Here is an 18438-nt window from a genome sequence, read left to right on the forward strand (position 1 = left end):
CAGCGTTTGGGAGAGCGGCTGCCTGCCTGAGATTCCTTTCACGTCTGTCCGGACCCGGCCCGAGGGCTGGCTATATCTGACTCCGCCTCCATTCTCTTTGCCCATTTAGCAGGTCATTAAATAGCCCCATCATGCCTCACCAGGCCGCAGGCTCCAATTTACAGGTGGGAAAACTGAGCCTCAGGGAGTTAAGAGTGTTTGCCAAGGTCACTCAGAGGGAAAGGGCAGAGTGGAGATTCGTAATGGACTCTCCAAGGCTCCAAGGACAGTCAACCGTTCCTAGAACAGAAATGCGCATGGGAGGAGGCGCTGGGTCACACAGCTGCCAAGAGTCACCAGAGAGTCAGTGAGATAAAAAAGGGTTTGCTGCCAACCCCCGGGGCCAACAGGTGGAAGAAGAGAAGTGGCTCCTGCTACTCGGCCTCTGACCTCCACAACCTCACACAAAATAACACATAACAAAATAGAAAATGTTAAATCATCACATCAAGCCTGGCTGTGCTAACCGCAGAACTGCTCCAGCGGCCAGCCATGTCCATTCCATTCACTCACTCCCTCACTCAGTCACTCAGTCACTCAGTCACTCACTCACTCAGTCACTCACTCACTCAGTCACTCACTCACTCACTCAGTCACTCACTCACTCATTCACTCACTCACTCACTCAGTCACTCACTCACTCACTCACTCACTCAGTCACTCACTCACTCACTCACTCACTCAGTCACTCACTCACTCAGTCACTCACTCACTCACTCACTCACTCACTCAGTCACTCACTCACTCATTCACTCACTCAGTCACTCACTCACTCACTCACTCAGTCACTCACTCACTCACTCAGTCACTCACTCACTCACTCACTCACTCAGTCACTCACTCACTCAGTCACTCAGTCACTCACTCAGTCACTCACTCACTCAGTCACTCAGTCACTCACTCAGTCACTCACTCACTCAGTCACTCACTCACTCACTCACTCACTCAGTCACTCACTCACTCATTCACTCACTCACTCATTCACTCACTCACTCATTCACTCACTCAGTCACTCACTCAGTCACTCAGTCACTCAGTCACTCACTCAGTCACTCAGTCACTCACTCACTCACTCACTCAGTCACTTTGTCCTATCATCATTTAATGGTGCACACAGGGCCATGTGTTTAGGATACTCCTACTTTAGGCAGGAGAATGTGGGACGTCTTGGTTCTTGTTCTTTAAAAGCCAAAATTTTAGGGGCTGTGGCTGTGGCTCAGTGGGTAGGTTAGGTGCTTGCTTAGTGTGCAGGAGCCTTGGGTTTGGTCCCCTCACTCCATAAACCAGGCACAGTAGTGCAAGCCTGTAATCCCAGCACAGGGGTGGGGAGGCAGGAGGATCAGGAGTTCAAGGTTCTTCTCCAGCTTCACACAAATCGGAGCCCAGCCTGGGCTACATGAGACCACAGCCTCAAAAGCAGTGAGGGTGGGTGTCAGGAAGGGGCTCATGGGTGAAGTGCTTGCCTCGCCCCAGCACCCATGTAGAAGCTGGGTTCGGTGGCGTTCCTATAACCCCAGTGGGGGCAGAGACAGGTGGAGCCTGCCCTGTGTCTTTTTTTTTTTTAACTTTTTATTGGTTCTTTGTGAATTTCATATCATGTACTCCAATCCCACTCATCTTCCCCTCCTCTCATACTCACCCTCCACCCTTGCCATCTCCCCCAACAGAGAAAAAAATCTCACTGCGGAAGCTGGAGTGTTGACAGTATACCCTTTTGTCCACACTTCTTTGCTTGCAAATGTTCATTACAATGACTCGTTAGTCTGGCACGAGGCCTCTGGCTTCTGCTGCTCTATGGACACTGGAACCTCACTGCTCTAAGGACACTGGAACCTCACTGGGACCCCTCTCAGATATTCTGTTGCTGCCCCATGTCGTGGAGACCCTGCAGTTTTGGATCTGCAGGACTGGTCTCCTCATCGATGGGGTAGATGTTGGGGTGGGCCTCCTCAGAGTCCTGGATCTGGGCCTGAGGGGTCTCTGAGCTGAGCAGCCCACCAGCTCTGTCTCTTTCACACCACTGGGGCCAGCTCACCTGCAGCCCCCACTTCCACGGCGGGATCTCCATAGTGCTGCAGTAGGTGAGGGGCAGGGCCTGCTCTCCTGCCTACAGTAGGGGCAAGAGGGGGCACCTCTCCCTCCCATGTCACTGCACAGCAGGCAAGTGGTGGAACAGCTCTTCCATGCTCATAGCCTCAGGGCCAGCTTGCCTGTGCTCCTGCCACCAGGGCCAGCTCTGCTGTTGCTGACCAGGTGAGGGGCAGGGCCTGTTCTCCCAAGTGTTGATGCTGATGAGAGGCAGGGCCGGCGCTCCTGCTCTCATGCCCTCAGGGCGAGGTCTTCTGCCTGTCACAGGTGGTGAGGAGATAGGCAGGACTGGAGGGAATATAGCCCTCATGAATGGTAGAGCCAGCTCTTCCACACCCATAGCCTCAGGGCCAGCTCACCTGCCATGCCAGGATGCCCAGGTGAGGGTGGGGCCAGTTCTGCACAGCCCTCAGACATCAACATGTCCCCAGGTGGCAGCCCACACCAGGGCAACTGCCTGGCCTCTAGTGTGCAGCAGGACCTCCTGCTGCAGCAGGGCCTTGGACCCAGATGTGTGGCCCCTGGTGGCAGCAGGTCAGGATCTGCCCATGGTTCCAGGCGGCATCCCTGGCTGCTCACATCAGGCTGTTCCTTGCTGCCCTCCAGTTCTGCGTCTTTATTGTGCGCACATCCTTCTGTGTCTCTTTCTCTTCCGTTGCTTTATCACTCACTTGCTCATCTCAGTGGCGCCTGGTGTTTCTGAGTGTCCGGGGTCAGCTCAAGCATGTCCTGCCCGCCCCCATGCCTGTGGGGCGCTGGTCTGGTGATCTTCTCAGGTTCGCTTTTTTCAGGTTCACAGGTCAGAGGCTGAATTCAGACACGGCCTCTCTCCTCTCTGCCACCTAGTGATGCTCATGTGACACAACAGCCACTCTTGCAACGCCTCTAGGGACAGTCTTTTTGTTGTTTTTTGCTTTTTGTGTTTTTGAGACAGGGTCTCTCTGTGTAGCCCTGGCTATCCTGGAACTTGCTCTGTATACCAGGCTGGCCTCAAAATCAGAGATCTGTATGCCTCTGCTTCCTGAGTGCTGGGACTAAAGGTATGTGCCACCACTGCCTGGCCCAGAGCCCCAGAGCCCTGTGTCTTGGGGCCAGCTAGTCTAGCCAAAAATGGTGAGCAAGCCTCAAACACAAATTAATGGGTAAACAAGTATGTTGGAGAGAAATAGAGGGAGAAACTCCATGTGGACATCTGACCTTCATCCCCAACCACGTGTACTTTTATCCAGACAACACGGCACACACCAGTGGAACCAGCACTCAGCAGGCTAAGGCACAGGATCCTGAGTCCACATTCAGCCTAGACTACAAAATGTGTCTCCAAAGGAAGCAGAACAAATCTAGAATTCTGAATGGAATATTATTAAGCCGTGAAAAGTTCTACACACAACACCGCAAGGATAAACCTGGAAACAGTGATGCCGAGCCGTCAGGGACAGACAGGCACAGAAGACTGCATCTTGAATGGCCCCAAGACAGGAAATGTCCAGAATGGTCCAATCAACAGAGTCAGAAAATAGAACGGGGCTGGGAGTGACTGCTGCGGGCAAGTGGGCTTTCTCTCAAGGTGTGAAATTTCATTAGAGGAATAGGGGGCTGAAGAGATGGCTCAGAGGTTAAGAGCATTGGCCGTACATCCAAAGGCCCTGAGTTCAACTCCCAGCAAGCACAGCCTGCGGGCACACATGCAGGCAGAATACTGCACAAATAATAAATAAATAAAATATTTAAAAATATTTTAAAAGTAGAAGAGGTTGTGATCTTAAACTATTGTAAAAGTTCTCAAGCCGGCCTCACCGCAGGACCACTACTGGCTGCAGGGTTTTGTTTGTTTGTTATTTATGCTTTGAGACAAGAGCTCAACATATTACCCTGACTGCTATGGACTGGCTATGATGTAGCCTAGGCTAGACTTGAACTTCAAATGAGCCTCCTGTCTCTGCTCCAGAGCAACAGGATTCCGGTGTATACCACCATACCCATCCTTGTCATTGTTTTGCTGGTTTTGTGATTGTTCATAAGATTTTCTATATTTAGGTGTAGGAGTGTGTGTGTGTGTCTGTGTGTGAATACCCACGAAGTCAGAATGAGCCAGGCCCCCTGGGGTACATCCCGGCTTGAGTCTTCCACAAGATCAGCAAGTGCACTTAGCTGCCTGGCTGCTTCTCAGCACCTGCCACCTGCTTTAAGAAACAAAGCCAGGTCCCACATCTCTCGGCCTGGCCTAGAACTTGCTGTGGCGTGGTGGTGCTGGGCTGGAACTACGGGGCTTTGAGTACGCTGGGCAAGCAGGCTACCCATAGAGCCCTAGTCCTAGCCCTCCGGCCTTGGTTTAGTTTGTTCTTGAGACTGGTTGAGCATGGAAATCACACTCAAACATACACACTCACACATATTTACACACACACACACACACACACAAAGTTTTTTGTTTTGTTTTGGTTTGGTTTGGTTTGGCTTGGTTTGGTTTTTTGAGATAGGATTTCTCTGTGTAGCCCTAGTTGTCCTGGACTCACTTCATAGACCAGGCTGGACACAAACTCTCGGTGATCTGCCTGCCTCTGCCTCCCTGAGGAAAAGTTCTTTTAAAATAATGAAATGAAATAAAACACAGAGGCAGAGTTTGCAGAGGGTGCTCTAAAGTAAAGGCAGCAAGCTTGAGTTGAGTTGGTGCCCCATGGTGGAAGGAGAGAACTGACTCCTGCACATTGACCTCTGACCTGCACATTCACACTGGCATGTGTGCACCTCCTCCAATGACTAACAATCTTGCCTATCAGTGAACATGACCCTGCGGCGCAGCACACGCTTTGCATGCACTGTGATGCGCTCAGTCCTCACCGCGCACTCCAGAGTTGTGCTCGTCTGGTAGCTGGGACAAAATATCTGACAATCCTACATGAGAAAAGAAGGGGTTGCTGTGGCTCACAGTGCATGGTGCAGGCCATCATGGCAAGGAAGCACGTGCAGGCACATGGGGCAGCTGCAAAGGCAGGGTGTGCGGCTGCTGCTGCTGCTCTTCCTCCTCCTGCTCCTCCTCCTCCTCCTCCTTGGCAGTCTTTCTCTGTGCAGGTTCTGAGCCCATGGAAGGTACAGCCTCCATTCAGGGCGGATCTTAGCACCCAATCCACTAATCTAGATGTTCCCACATGGCCAAAGGTTTGTTCCCGTAGGGAAACATTTTCTTCCTGGGTCTGGAGCCTGTCAAGTTGACAATCAAATCAAGGTGAACCATCCCTCTCTGCTCCTCACTCCCCCTCAGTGAACTCACCTCCATCAGAGCAAATTACAAATCCTCCAAAATTTATCACCATAAAGTCCTGGGTGTGACAGCTCACAACACTATCACCCTAGTGTTTGAGATGTTATTTTGTCCTTTTTTTTTTTTTCCAGAGCTGAGGACCAAACCCAGGGCCTTCTGGGCTAAATCCCCAACTCTGTATTTGAAATGCTGAGAGAGTCACAATTTTAGGACAGCATGGGTTACACAGCTCTTTCCAGGCTCAACTCAGCTAAAGTAAGATTCAATCCAAACAAGCAAGCAAGCAAACAAACAACAGCAAGAAGAAAAAAAAATAGGTGGTGGTGCACAGCTTTAATCCTAGTGCTTGGGAGGCAGAGGCACATGGATCTCTGAGTGTGAGGCCAGCCTGGCCTGCAAAGTGAGTTCCAGGACAGTCAAGGCTGCCCAGAGAAACCCTGACTTGAAAACAAAAACTTAAGAAAGAGATAAAATGTTCAGAGCTTGGATCAGTACTAGAACTGCCTAGAATCCCCCAGTGAGGGGCAGAGTGCCTGCTTGGCTGGGAAAGGCCGGGTTCCATCCTCAGCACAGGATAAAGTATAGGACCTGCCTTGCTGGGCTGGGGAGGTGTCCCAGTGGTTAAGAGCACCGGCTGTCCTTGCAGAGGACCCCAGCTTGTTTCCCAGCACCCACAACCATCTGTAACTCCAGTTCCATAGCATCCAATGTCTTCTTCTGGCTCCAAGGGCACCAGGCCCACACATGGTGCATATACATACAGGCAAAACAGTCACACACATGAAATATAATACATATATTTTTGAGAACAAATAATGAAAAAAAAGATGTCTTGGCCAGACAGTGGTGACACACACCTTTAATCCTACCACTCAGGAGGCAGGGGCAGGCGGAGCTCTGAGTTCCAGGCCAGCCAGGCCAGCCAGGCCTACACAGAGAAACCCTGTCTCAACAAACAAACAAACACAAGAAATATACTGAATTAATAATTGGAGGGGGCGAACTGCTGTCTTTACCACTCATAATGATGCAACTCTGGACCAGCCATCTCATTCTTTTGTACCTCAGTTTACCCATCTTAACTAAGAATACAAGTAGCCTCCATAGATTGCTGGGAGAATGAAACAGGAAGTGTGTGTGTGTGTGTGTGTGTGTGTGTTTGCTGATTTGTACTTTTTAAGAGCAAGTTCCAGGCAATGCTGCTCATTCGGCAGTTGAGGAGGAGCTTGACTCCTCGATCCTCCTGCCTCCACCTCCTGGGTGCTAGGATGAGGCAAACCACCACACCAAGCAGGGCTACCCATCCTGTTGCTCGTTTTGAAGTTTACTGGGGAAACTGAGGTTTGGGGACATGGGGTGGCCTGCCTGAAGTTATACAGACCTGGGCTGAGGCCCCAGAGCCAAGCTGACCCTCTGGCTCCCCACCAACCCCATTCCTGGGCTGGTGCCAGGGCTAAAAAGAGAGGGCCTGGCCCGGGGCCCAGACCTGCTGTTGCTGGGGCCTGGAGTGAGGGAAGCTTGCCTGGGAATCTGCAAGGCTCAAAGAACTATTTATAGTCCCACTCAGGGATCTAAAAAGTCCCCACCTCCAGCCTGGAAGGCCCTCTTTGTCGCCAGCACCCTGAGGTTGCCATCAGGAGATGAGGTGAGGGAGGGATGAATGGCCTAGTGGCCACACATCCTGAGCAGACAGGTCTCAGAAGCGGTGTTCCTCTAATCGTCTGGGAATGGAGCCAAGGTCACACGTGGACCTCATACACAAAGCGGCCAACCACCTGAGGAGGATTCTTGGCTGCATAGTGAATTGGAGGCCAGGCTGGGCTACAAAAAAAAAAACAAAAAAACAAAAAAACAAACCCATCTCATAAAATAAGCACATCAATAAAAAGGAAAGCCAGGCACAGCAGCACACACCTTTATTCCCAACATTGAGGAGGCAGAGGCAGGTGAATCTCTGAGTCTGAAGCCAGCCTGGTCTCAGAAAAAAAAAAAAAAACAAAAACAAAACAACAACAACAACAAAAAACCGGAGACAGCCAGCCGGGAGATGGGTTGTAGGTGGACCCTGTCCCTCTGGCACCCTCCCTGCCTCAGCGCTGGAAAGTGGTGGGAAGGAGGCGGCTCTCAGGCTCCCTGACTCAGGGGGATGAATGGACCTCATTGGTTGCCTCGCTGGGAACCCAGAGCTACTAATTCCCTGGGGAAACAGCAGGCTCTTTCATGCCCAGGCGCCAGTGGGGTGAGGAGGCGGCGGGAAGAGAGTAGGACTGGCGGTGTCCCAGGAGCCTGGCAGCCTCATGCCTGGGCCAGGAGCAGGAAGGACGGCAGCTGGGATTGGGGGCAGCCTCTCCAGGCACCACTGCCACATTTTTTGTGTTCAGTGCCATAGAGGTGACACCGACAGCCATGGACAGGGTATTGATGAGCCTGTGCCTGGAGACAGACGTTTCTGCGGGCCCCAATGTCTCAAATGTCATTGTTACTGGGGGTTAACTCAAAGAGCCTACTTTTCACAGACAGGAAGCTGAGCTCAGAGGTCAAAGGTTCGCCTGAGATCACACAGCCAAGCTTTTGACTACATATGCTTCCTCCATAGGGCTCAGAGAACAGCCCAGCTGGGTCTGGACCCTGGCAGGAAGTCCTGGCATTTGCAGGCTAGCAGGGCAGCCCTCCTGACGGTGACCCACTTACTCTGCCAGCCTTGCTTCCGGGATGGATTTGGGAGACGCCAGAGAACCCTTCTGGCCTTCACAGAGAGAGGAAAAATCAGAGACTACTTAACCCCAGGGGCTGTTCTATCTCAAGAGCCTTCATTCAGAGAGGCTGGGGTTCCACTGTCTCCCCGAAGCTGCTCCAGACCGGCAGCAGGGGCTCTGCAGGTCTCACTCAGATCTGTAGTCTGTCTCCTGAGGCTGTTCCCTTGCTTTCCTAGTCCCTGAGTGGGAACCTTTCCCAGCCCTCCAGCACGTAGACTTTGTGGTTCATCCCTGAACCCATGAGGTCTGGGGTGTCTGCGTCTTGTTTTCTTTGGTTCCCAATGGAACAAAACCCTCTTCATCCCACAAACCCACCTCACGCCGACTGTTTGAAGAAGCCTTCCATTAACTGATCATTCCTTCACTGAGTGCTGGTGATGGAACAGCACCGAGTTCCATTCCGGGCAGCCCGCTGGCACTGACATCCTTAGCGGAGGACACGGCTCAGGGGGTAAAGCAGCCTGACTGTGCAGTCCCCAGGGCCCACAAGGTAGGAGAAAAGACGTTCCTACACGTTGTGCTCTGACTTCCACATACAAATAAATGCAATTTAAAAAATGTATTTATTTTTTGGGTATGGAGAATGGTTGAGAGCATTTCCCGCTCTTGCAGAGGGCCAACATTCAGTTCCCACAGCCACACTGGAAGCAAGAACAGGAGAGGGATGGACAGGCACCAGGCACGCATGGTATACAAACATTTAAGCAAAAGACTCATTATACATTAAATAGTGTTTTTAATAAAAAAAATTAATCCCAGCACGGAGTGTGGAGGTGCATGCCTTTAATCTCGGAACCAGGCGACAAAGGCAGGAGGAACTCTGGGAATTCCAGGCGACCATTATCTGCGCAGTGAGTTCGGGGCAGCCAAGTCAACACAACGAGACCCTGTCTCAAAAAATATATTAAAATTTTTTTGGGACAGATATTGCTAAATTGTGCGTGTTGGCGCTTCTGGCCTCTTAGAAGGGCAGTGGGATGCTGGGCTCCCAGGCTGCGTCCAGGGAGAGCGAGGCCCGGGAGGCAGACAACACAGGAAGGCGGTGAGAACATTTTGTGGCCTCAAGGTCCACCAGAAACCGTAGGGTGCGGGCCCTTTAAGGGGCGAAGCGGAGGCACATAACCCCGCCCCGGCACCGCGAATGGGCAGGGTCTGTGCTGCACTGCGCGTGCGCTGCCCGCACGCGGTTCCGGGTTCGCGGACGCGCAGTGGGGCTGGGGCTAGGCTGGCTTTCGGTCTCCCTCGGGTCTCCGATCGCCCGCCTGGCCGGATAGAGCTGACCGAGGGGCTAGATCAAGTGGTTTGTAGCGGCGCCGGGCGTCGAATTCGCCGTCCGTGCTGAGCGGGGCGACGTAGAGCGGAGATGACGCAGTCTTTGGTTTGCCCCGGGACCGTGAGCAGGTGAGACTCGGGAAGTGTGGGCCTGGCGGGGGCGGATGAAGCGGGAGCTGAGCGGTGGGGTCGAGGCCAGGTGGAGAGAGCTGGGGTCAGGACCAGCAGCCTGGAGCAGGCTAGGGGCGGGGCCGCGTGCTGGTGTCCCCGCCTGCGGTGTTCCTGGCTGCAGGGGGCGGGGCCGGCCGGCCCGGAGGACTAGCGGGTAGACGCTCAGGAGGGCCGTCCGGAAAGCCTCTATCTAGCCCGGCTTCCTGTCCTGCAGGGTCAGTTCTGTGCTTAATCGCAACAGCCGGCAATTTGGGAAGAAACACCTTTTCGACCAGAATGAAGAGACGTGCTGGAATTCTGACCAGGTGAGCTGCTTCCATGCTCCTCCGTCCCAACTTCGAATTAGATTCAGGGGTGCAGGGTTCCTTGCACTTTGGGGAGACCTAAAAAGCAGGGGTGCTCACACATTCCGGGCTCTGGCCGCGGCACTGAGACTTGAAAGATGAACAGGACGTAATGGGGCCCTGACCTTGTAGTTACCAAGTGCCTCAGTTTACCCATCTGCTTTCAGGGCCCCTCCCAGTGGGTGACACTCGAGTTTCCCCAGCGCGTTCACGTCGCACAGCTGCAGGTGCAGTTCCAGGGTGGCTTCTCCAGTCGCCACAGCCGCCTGGAAGGTACTGGGAAGCCGTGAGAGGTGGGCGTTAGAGGGTCCCCGAGTTCTCAACCCCGCTTTCTCCTCTGCAGGGTCGCGGGGTGGGGAGGCCCTCTGCAAGATTGCAGATTTCTACCCTGAGGACACCAATGCCCTTCAGATATCCTGCGTGGACTGCAGTGGGAGGGTCCTGGAGCTTTGGGCCTTTGGGTGTGGTGGGACGTGCACTGGTTGGCTAAGGCGAAAGGGTCTGGTCAGCCAGGCCAGCCTGACATGACAAGACTAAGAGGGTAAAAGCGTTGGCCTCCTACACCTGAGCAGGAGAGATTGCAAGGGGCTTCAGTGCTCTGGAGGTGAAAGCAGGAGGGTCAGGGGTTCAAGGTCATCCTCTGTTACACAGTGAGTTTGAGGCCAGCTGGGGCTACCTGAGACCCCTCTCAATCAATAAATAAGGTGCTGTTGATTTCTTGCTGGGTATGAGTGGCACCAAGGGTCTGCAGTCACCTGGCCCGTTGGGTGGTCTGAACTGGGAAAGTGAGGATGGACGGGTCAGAAACAAACCATTTCCTTGACTGCACGAGGTCACACCTTCTGTACCCCCACTGTGGAGGTGGACCGGCTGAAGTTGACTTTTGAAGACACCACTGACTTTTTTGGCCGAGTGGTCATCTACCACTTACGGGTGCTTGGTGAGAAGGCAGTGTGAGAGGTCTCGCCGGCCACTTCCTCCAGGAAGCCCCTGGGAGGCACCCAGAAGTCCTTCAAGTTCTGCACAGCTTTATTGGTTCCTGTTGGGGAGGCCTTCCCGCCACTGTCCAGGAGCTGCCTTTCAACACAGTGTGGGCTGACTGGTTCATCCCTGAGTGCCTGGGTTCCCAACAGGCTGTCTTCACTCGGGGTCAGCAGGCCCCAGGCTGCTCTGGAACAGTTTGAGGATGTGGCTCTCCATCACCTGTTGCACTGTGGGAGGAGGTGGCATGAGCTGGGAGAGGGGACTGGAGAGGCTGTTCAGTCGCACATGTAAATGGAGGCAGCGAGCAGGAGGGAAGGGAGACAGATGCAGGAGGCCGCTCACAATGGCTGGTGGTGCTTTGTTCCTGCTGGCTGGGCTCGCTATGCTGAGATCGGTTGCTTCAAGGCAAGGCCCCTGTCTCCCTCCACCCTCTGAACTGTAGCTCTCCCAGCCTCCAGAACCATGAGTCCAAATAAAAAAAATATATATATATATATACATGTATATATATATTTTGGTAAATAAGTCACTCTACCTCTGGTATTCTGTTATAACAACAGAAACAGAAGGCTGGGGCAGCCTCAGTGAAGTGCTCCACCCCCAGCACTGTGAGGCAGGTGGACAGGATGACTAAGATCCACACCTACCCTGGGCTGGGGTTATTTGTATCTCTGTGTCTGTGTTCCCCAGAGTGGCTTCTGTCCTTGACATGGTCTGGTGTCCTACCGCAGCCCAAGAGCCAGGATGAGGAGGTCTACCTGGTGCTAAGGGCCTGGGCACCCCTGGGGACCATCCTTTGTGCCTCCCTGAGGCCACCCCATCCATGGCCCCTGAGCCCACCTTTGCGGTATCCCAGGGCCACCGCGAGGTCCATTGGGGTGTAGCCAGAGTCGGCCTCTGTGGTGAGGTCAGCTCCTCGGGCTGTGAAGAGGAACAGGCTTGGGGCTGGAGTGACCCTCCCCCATGAGAGCTAAAGGTCTGCCCTTTGTCCATGCAGCCCTGGGCAGGGGCCCAACCTCAGCAACCCCCACCGGAAGAACAGGGTTTACAGTCTCAGACATGGAGGGTCGGGCTCAACATGATTGACAGGATCCAACACAAAAACCCTCATACTCCTCTACCTCCTCGTAGTCCCACAGGGGCCCGTGGGCACTGACTCACCCAGTAAGGCCTCCACACACTTCACGTGGTTTCCACGCACAGCATAGAGCAGTGGAGTCCCCCCGTTCTATGGGATAAGATCATGTGAAAACCAATGAATGCAGAGTCTCAGTGCTCTGTCCCTGCCTTCCAGCTGCCAAGTCAGCCTACTTCCTGCCTTCCACCTGGGCTCTCTTTCTGTTCTGAGTCTCTTTAGATGCCCATTCTTCCAGGAAGCCCCCCCTGACTTCTCAGCTGCCTCAGAGCTCTTGCAGCTGCCTGTGAGCCTGCCGTTACAGCTGTACTCATTCTTTCTGTGTCTGTCTCCTAGGCACTGGGAACACGGATCAGGTGTGAGGACAGTTGGCTCATGTTCCTAGAGCCCAGGGCAGGCCTGGCACCTGGCAGGAACTGCACCCGTGTTGGGGAGCAGGAGTGGAAGGCAGGAGGCTGTGACGGGTCTGGGGTGGCAGTGCCTCACCCAGTCGTAGGTGTTGATATCCACGTCACGCTCAAGCAGCAGCCTCACGATGTCCGTGTAACCGCCCATGCTGGCCAGGGACAGGGCGCTCTCCCGCTCCTTGGCCAGGATGTGGGGGTTAGCACCCTGGGAGAGCAGAGAGGGTAGCGATGAGACCCCCGAGATCCCAGAGTCCCTAAGTAGGGCAGCCCGTCTTCAAGGCAGCAGCCTCAGAAGCCGAGACCCCCGCCTGCCCCTGCACCCCTCGGACGTACCCAGTCTAGCAGGAAGCGAACTGTCTCAATTTCTCCAAAGGCTGAGGCCCAGATGAGGGGGGTGAAGCCGCGCTCATCTGGTTTGTTGATCAGGTTGTCGCCTGACAAGTGGGAGGATAGAGCAAGAGTGCCAGCACTCATGAGTGGGTGGGCAGGGTCAGGGGTCCCATGAAGGGGACCGTTACATAAACACACATGCGCACACAAGCCACCCTCCCAAGTTCCTCTCCCAGTCAGGCATGTGCATGCCGGCAACGCGGGACACGCACCCTTCCGCAGATGGTCCTTCAGTTGGCTCAGCTCCCCTTGGGCTGCAAGCTGGTGGATAGACAGGGCTGGGGGAACAGAGACAAGCACAGTGTTCACCACTCCACCTCCTCTTCCGGGCTCAGTTTACCCTGTTCAAAATCGATCCTCTTTCGGGCTTTTTGTTTTGAGATCTCATGTTGCTACAATTTGCTACATGCTTGCTACACATAGCCAAGGCTGACCTGGAACTGCTGATCCTCCTGAGTGCTGGGATGACAAGTACATGCTACTATTTATGAGGAGCCTGAGACTCAAGATATCTGAATGCTGGGTGAGCACTCTACCAACTGAGTTACATTCCTTAATCCCTAGTGGTCTTTTCTTTCTTTCTTTCCTTCCTTCCTCCCTCCCTTTATCTAGGTTGGCCTCCAACTCAGTAAATAGTTAGGGATGATTTTGAACTTCTGACCTCCCTGCTCCCACCTCCCAAGTGCAGGGCCATGGAGTGCCAGGCCAGCCTCATTGGGAATCGTTTAGCCCAAACCCACTTGAGTTCCACTCACAGTCCAGGGTGGCTGGCAGAGCTGAGACCTCATTCCCACGCTGCCGGTTTGTGAGGGTCGTGGAGTGCTTCAAGAAGCTTCCTGCAGGGAGAGGAAGGGCCTGTCACTCTGGTGTCCGTGTCCCCAGGGTGTCTGGACAGATACTGTAGGCTCTGGGCTTAGGAGCCCACCCTCTAATCTCCACGTGCGCACCCACATTCACACACAGACATTAACAGCAGTAAATAAAGAAATGTATTTTGTTTTTTTGATGTTTGGGGGAGGGGCTTGAGACAGGTTTCTCTGTAGAGCCTAGGCTGTCCTGGACCTGCTTTGTTGACCAGGCTGGTCTCAAACTCAGAGATCTGCCTGCCTCTGCCTCCCAAGTGCTGGGATTAAAGGTGTGAGGCACCACCACCCAGCTTATAAAATGATACTTTTAAACAAAGGGTGAAAAGAGCAGGCCTGGTGGCCCAGGTCATGTTCCCACCCACTCAGGAGGCTTGGACCAACAGATCACAAGTCTGGCTACACAGTGATGTCCAGGCCAGTTGCGACTGCGGAACAGAACTCTGGCAAAGCAGCAGCAGGAGGAGGTGGAGGCCTAGGCCTATCACAGTGCAGTGAAGCAGCACTGGCTTAACACATGGGCTGAACTCCAGCACAAAACAAAACAAAGGAAACAGCAGGCTGGAGGTCCTTCATTGGTTAGGAGTGCTCGCTGCTCTTCCAAAGGACCTGGCTCTGGGTCCCAGCACCCGTGTTAGGTGGCTCACAGCTGCCTGTAACCTCACCCAGCACACCCGATGCCTCTGGCCTCTGCGGACACCTGCACTACACTTCACTAAGCTGCGGACGTGGCTGGGGGCTGCGAATACTAGCTGTTCCTCCAGAGAACCTGGGCTTGGCTCACCACACCCACGTTGTCTTACAACATAAATCAATTCCGGTTCCAGGGGGTCCGATGGCCACTTTTGGGCCTTGTGGGGACTGGGCGCGTAAGTGCTGAAGAGACAAGCATGCAGGCACACACCCATGCGGGTAAATGTTTTAAGACTGTAAATAAGGATGAGACCAGGCGGTGTTATGCACACCTTTAATCCCAGCGCTCAGGAGGTGGAGGCAGGCAGATCTCTGAGTTCGAGACCAGCCTGGTCTACAGAGCAAGTTCCAGGAGCACCACAGCTACACAGAAAAAACCTGATTAAAAAAAAATAATAATAAGTAAATAAAAACGAGAAGTAAAAAGGCCATAGAGCAAACAGGCTTTAGGGACACAACCAATCACCCCAGTCCTGGGGAAATAGAAGCAGGAGGGAAATCACAAATTTAAGGCCAGCTGGGGTACACAGTGAGACCCTGCCACAGACAGAAAGAGAAAGAAGCCAGTAGAGGGTACTAGGAAGACTGGACAGTGCACCCTGGGGACTGGAAGTTTTCTCCTGCAGTGATGGCTGTCTTCTCAAACTACACAGAAGTGATGTTGGCACAAGCTGCCGAGTGTGCCAAAATTCACTAAATTGCACTCAGTCATGTTCAAATAGTAAACGTAGATATTTTGCCACAGTAAAGTAATATACAAAATGGCCAGGCCCTCTTTTAATCCCAGCGTTCGGGAGACAGAGGCAGATCGGTCTGGTCTACAGAACAGTCAAGACTCAAAATACAGACACCTTGTATCAAAAGAAAAAAAAATATGAATACAGACATGCCAATATATATGTACACATATACAAACATGTACACATACACACAATAAATGTTTATATGTGTATACACATTTTATATATACACACACACACACATACACACACACACAAACATATCCTGGCTGGCCTAGAACTCACTATGTAAATTAGATTGTTCTCGAACTCACAAAGATCTGCCTGCTCTGTCTCCATGGTGCTAGAATTAAAGGCATGGACCCTGGCTGCTTACCTGTGTAACCCCAGCACTGGAGGGAAAAAGACAGGCAGAGCCTTAGAGCTAACACGTCTAGCTGAATCAGCTTCGGCTTCAGGTTCAAAGACCCTGCCTTGAACATAGGTGGAAGCAAAGACTGGGCCCCCAGTCCTCCCTAGGACCCACGAGGTGGAAAGAGGGAATTGATACTTGGAATTGTCTTCTGTCCTCTGCACCTGTGGCATGGTATGTTCATACACACATTAGATAGATAGACAGACAGACAGATAGATTGATAGAGAGATGTAATCTAAAGGTTGCCAAGCTAGTTCTCAGAGGTTGAGAGCCCAGGTCCGAGCTGCAGCATCCTATTTCAAGGGATTCAGATGCCCTCCTCTGGCTCCCTCAGGCACTGCATGCAACAGAACACATGCATGCAGCAAAATACTCAAAACAATTAAAATCTTTCAAAACTTTTTTGTTCAGATTTATTTAGTTTCTTTCCTTTTTTAAAAAACTTATTATATATACAGTGTTCTAGTGTTCTGTCTGCATTTGTGCCTGCAGGCAAGAAGAGGGCACCAGATCTCACTATAGATGGCAGTGAGCCACCATTTGGTTGCTGGGAATTGAACTCAGGACCTTTGGAAGAGGAGCCAGTCCTCTTAACCTCTGAGCCATTTCTCCATTCCTGTCCCATTTAGTTTATTTCATGTGTATGTTTTGCTTACATATATGTATGTACTCTGTGTGTGTGTGGTGTCCTCAGATGCCAGAGAAAGTCATTGGATTTTTGGGGGATTTGGATTGAAACTGCAGTTAGGATGGTTATAAGCAATTCTAGGTGCTTGGAATTGAACCCATGTCCTCTGAAAGAATAAGTGCTCTAAACAACTCCGCTATCTCTCTACCCACCACCACCCTTTTTGAAGATGGTTTCTCTATGTGGCCTTGGCTGTCCTGGAACTCCCTATATAAAGCAAGGTAGCCTTAAAATCCCAGAGATTTACCTGCCTCTGTCTCCTGAGAACAAGGACTGGCAAAACTTTATATATATATGTTTGTGTGTGTGTGTGTGTGTGTGTGTGTGTGTCGATGTCTGGTCTCCATGCATATACACACAAATGTGCATGTACCAGTGTGAACACACTCCCTCAGGAACATGCACATATATCACCCTGACACACATACACACACACACTACAATAAAAACCTAGGAGGGTGGAGGGGGAAGAGCCGTAAGGACAGAGGGTTGATAGGAACTTGCCAGGCTCCCTCACCAAAGCCCAGAGTGGTTCTCACCCTGCAGTGAGGACGCACTGGCATCTGCCTCAGGATTCACAGCCTCTGGGGTGCAGGGGAACAGACTGAGGACGACAGTGTCTGAGCTATCTGGGGATTCATCTCTGGGGTCCTCAGGATCCTTAAGTTCGGGTGCAGGGGACTGCTGGTTTGGGATGAGGTTCTCTGCAAGCTGAGTGGGCTCCATGGAGGAAGCTGGAGTGAAAAGATGACAGTAATTATCAAAAGCTCTTGGGCCCCCAAGATGTCTCAGTTGGTAAAGGCACTTGTCACCAGGCCAGATGACCGAGTTTGATTCCAGGAAAGCACATGGTGGAGGGAAAGAACCGACGCTAATAAGTTGTCCTCTGACCTCTACACCAACTCCACAGCAGTTCCATCTCCCAAAGTAAATTAATAAATGAGATCTTACCAGGTGCTGGGGCTTGGTTAGGTCGAGCATGGTGGCGCACACCTTTAGTCTCAACATCTGGGAGGCAGAGGCAGGCAGAGCCCTTTGAGTTCAAGGCCAGGCTACTATACATAGTGAATGAATTCCAGGACAGCCAAAGCTATGTTAGAAAGACCCTATATCTAGCACGCGCGCGTCGGGCGCACACACGCACGCACACACACACACACACACACACACACACACGGCATGGCTGCATACTCCTCAGCCTTGCAAATTAGGGTGGGAAAACTGGGGCTTTACATAATTAACATTGCTAAAAAATTAACACCAGAATCCAAGGTACTTGTACCAGGCAACAAAATCGAGGTTCGGACAGCGGTCTGGGTTCCATCGACAAGCTGTGAAAACCTGGTCTGTGAGTAAGTTGAGCCTCTTCCTCCTTAATAAGGTGAAGGTGTGAGGCCTCAGAGAGCACAGATACTAACACTGAACTTCTCACGGCTCCTCTGCCGTTATTTAGGTCAGGGTGCCCCCGAATGACTTAGGACTCAACAAAAGATGAGACTCGGAGGTCCACTCACCTCCCTCCAGCCTCCTCTGTCCCCCTGCACTCCCAGCCTGGCTTTCCCAAAACTCGGAAAGCTCTATTCACAAACTTTTCTGGTCCAGCGGATCTAGTGAGGAGCAGGTTGGTGACCGACGCTCAGCACTCCAGCTTCCTCTGCTGGGACACAGTGCAGCAACTTAATAATACGCGACGGCTAGTCCGACTGGCGAACTCCTCCACTGCGCCTGCGCATCCTTGCCAAAGTGCCAAAAAAATCGAAGCAGCATCTAGCCTTTTAAGACCAGAGGCGGGGGCATGGCTTCCGCTGAGGCCAATAAATAGAGCAGCGCATGCGCATGCCATCTCTAGACCAGGCGAAAGGAGCCTTAGACCCGCTGAGGATCTCAGTGCGCATGTGCTCCCCTAACCCGCGCACCCCCTACCACCGTCTTCCCCAATCGGATCTACTTAGGATGGAGGGCGGAGCAGTCTACGGACGGGGGCGGAGACGTGGGCGGGCCTTACCGAATTTAAAGGCACCTCTGTTTAAACAATGTCTCTGCCCTGGTTCCCGAGGACTGTCAGCATGTGTAGCAAGGAGTACTTGACTAGGTGTCCTGGACCGTCAGGAAACTGTCCTCCACACGCACGCCTGGATTGCCTCTTTCCTCTCCATCCCATGTCCGGATAGAAGCGGGCGTAAGAGGAGAC

The 18438-nt window shown here is 52.6% G+C and overlaps 2 protein-coding genes and 1 non-coding gene across 5 annotated transcripts; 1 reads left to right on the forward strand and 2 right to left on the reverse strand.

Annotated features, from left to right (window-relative positions):
* Nucleotides 1-2895: 2895 nt before the first annotated feature.
* LOC132653866 (small nucleolar RNA SNORA17) lies at nucleotides 2896-3023 on the reverse strand. Its single transcript, XR_009591702.1, has one exon. It is a non-coding gene; the product is annotated as a small nucleolar RNA SNORA17 (small nucleolar RNA).
* A 5703-nt stretch (nucleotides 3024-8726) lies between these two features.
* On the forward strand, nucleotides 8727-11441 carry Nr2c2ap (nuclear receptor 2C2 associated protein). Of its 2 annotated transcripts, none has more exons than XM_060381916.1 (5): nucleotides 8727-9546; nucleotides 9803-9893; nucleotides 10100-10159; nucleotides 10276-10343; nucleotides 10772-11441. In XM_060381916.1, the coding sequence occupies exons 1-5, from the start codon at nucleotides 9509-9511 to the stop codon at nucleotides 10887-10889; spliced, it is 375 nt and encodes a 124-aa protein (XP_060237899.1). In that variant the 5' UTR covers nucleotides 8727-9508; the 3' UTR covers nucleotides 10890-11441. The 2 variants fall into 2 exon arrangements, with proteins under 2 accessions (XP_060237899.1, XP_021493734.1); XM_021638059.2 differs by having other exon boundaries at nucleotides 8753-9546; nucleotides 10100-10205; nucleotides 10770-11441.
* On the reverse strand, nucleotides 10944-18391 carry Rfxank (regulatory factor X associated ankyrin containing protein). 2 transcript variants are annotated; one of them, XM_021638058.2, is made up of 9 exons: nucleotides 18253-18391; nucleotides 16787-16981; nucleotides 13604-13684; nucleotides 13061-13126; nucleotides 12792-12892; nucleotides 12538-12663; nucleotides 12078-12144; nucleotides 11757-11837; nucleotides 10944-11143 (listed from the first exon to the last, which is right to left on the reverse strand). In XM_021638058.2, exons 2-9 carry the CDS (start codon nucleotides 16971-16973, stop codon nucleotides 11073-11075), a joined length of 780 nt encoding a protein of 259 aa, XP_021493733.1. In that variant the 5' UTR covers nucleotides 16974-16981; nucleotides 18253-18391; the 3' UTR covers nucleotides 10944-11072. The 2 variants fall into 2 exon arrangements, with proteins under 2 accessions (XP_021493733.1, XP_021493732.1); XM_021638057.2 differs by lacking the exon at nucleotides 18253-18391 and adding an exon at nucleotides 17762-18060.
* Nucleotides 18392-18438: the final 47 nt, after the last annotated feature.

Source organism: Meriones unguiculatus, chromosome 4, assembly GCF_030254825.1.
Source record: "Meriones unguiculatus strain TT.TT164.6M chromosome 4, Bangor_MerUng_6.1, whole genome shotgun sequence".
In the NCBI taxonomy this organism is placed as follows: domain Eukaryota; kingdom Metazoa; phylum Chordata; class Mammalia; order Rodentia; family Muridae; genus Meriones; species Meriones unguiculatus.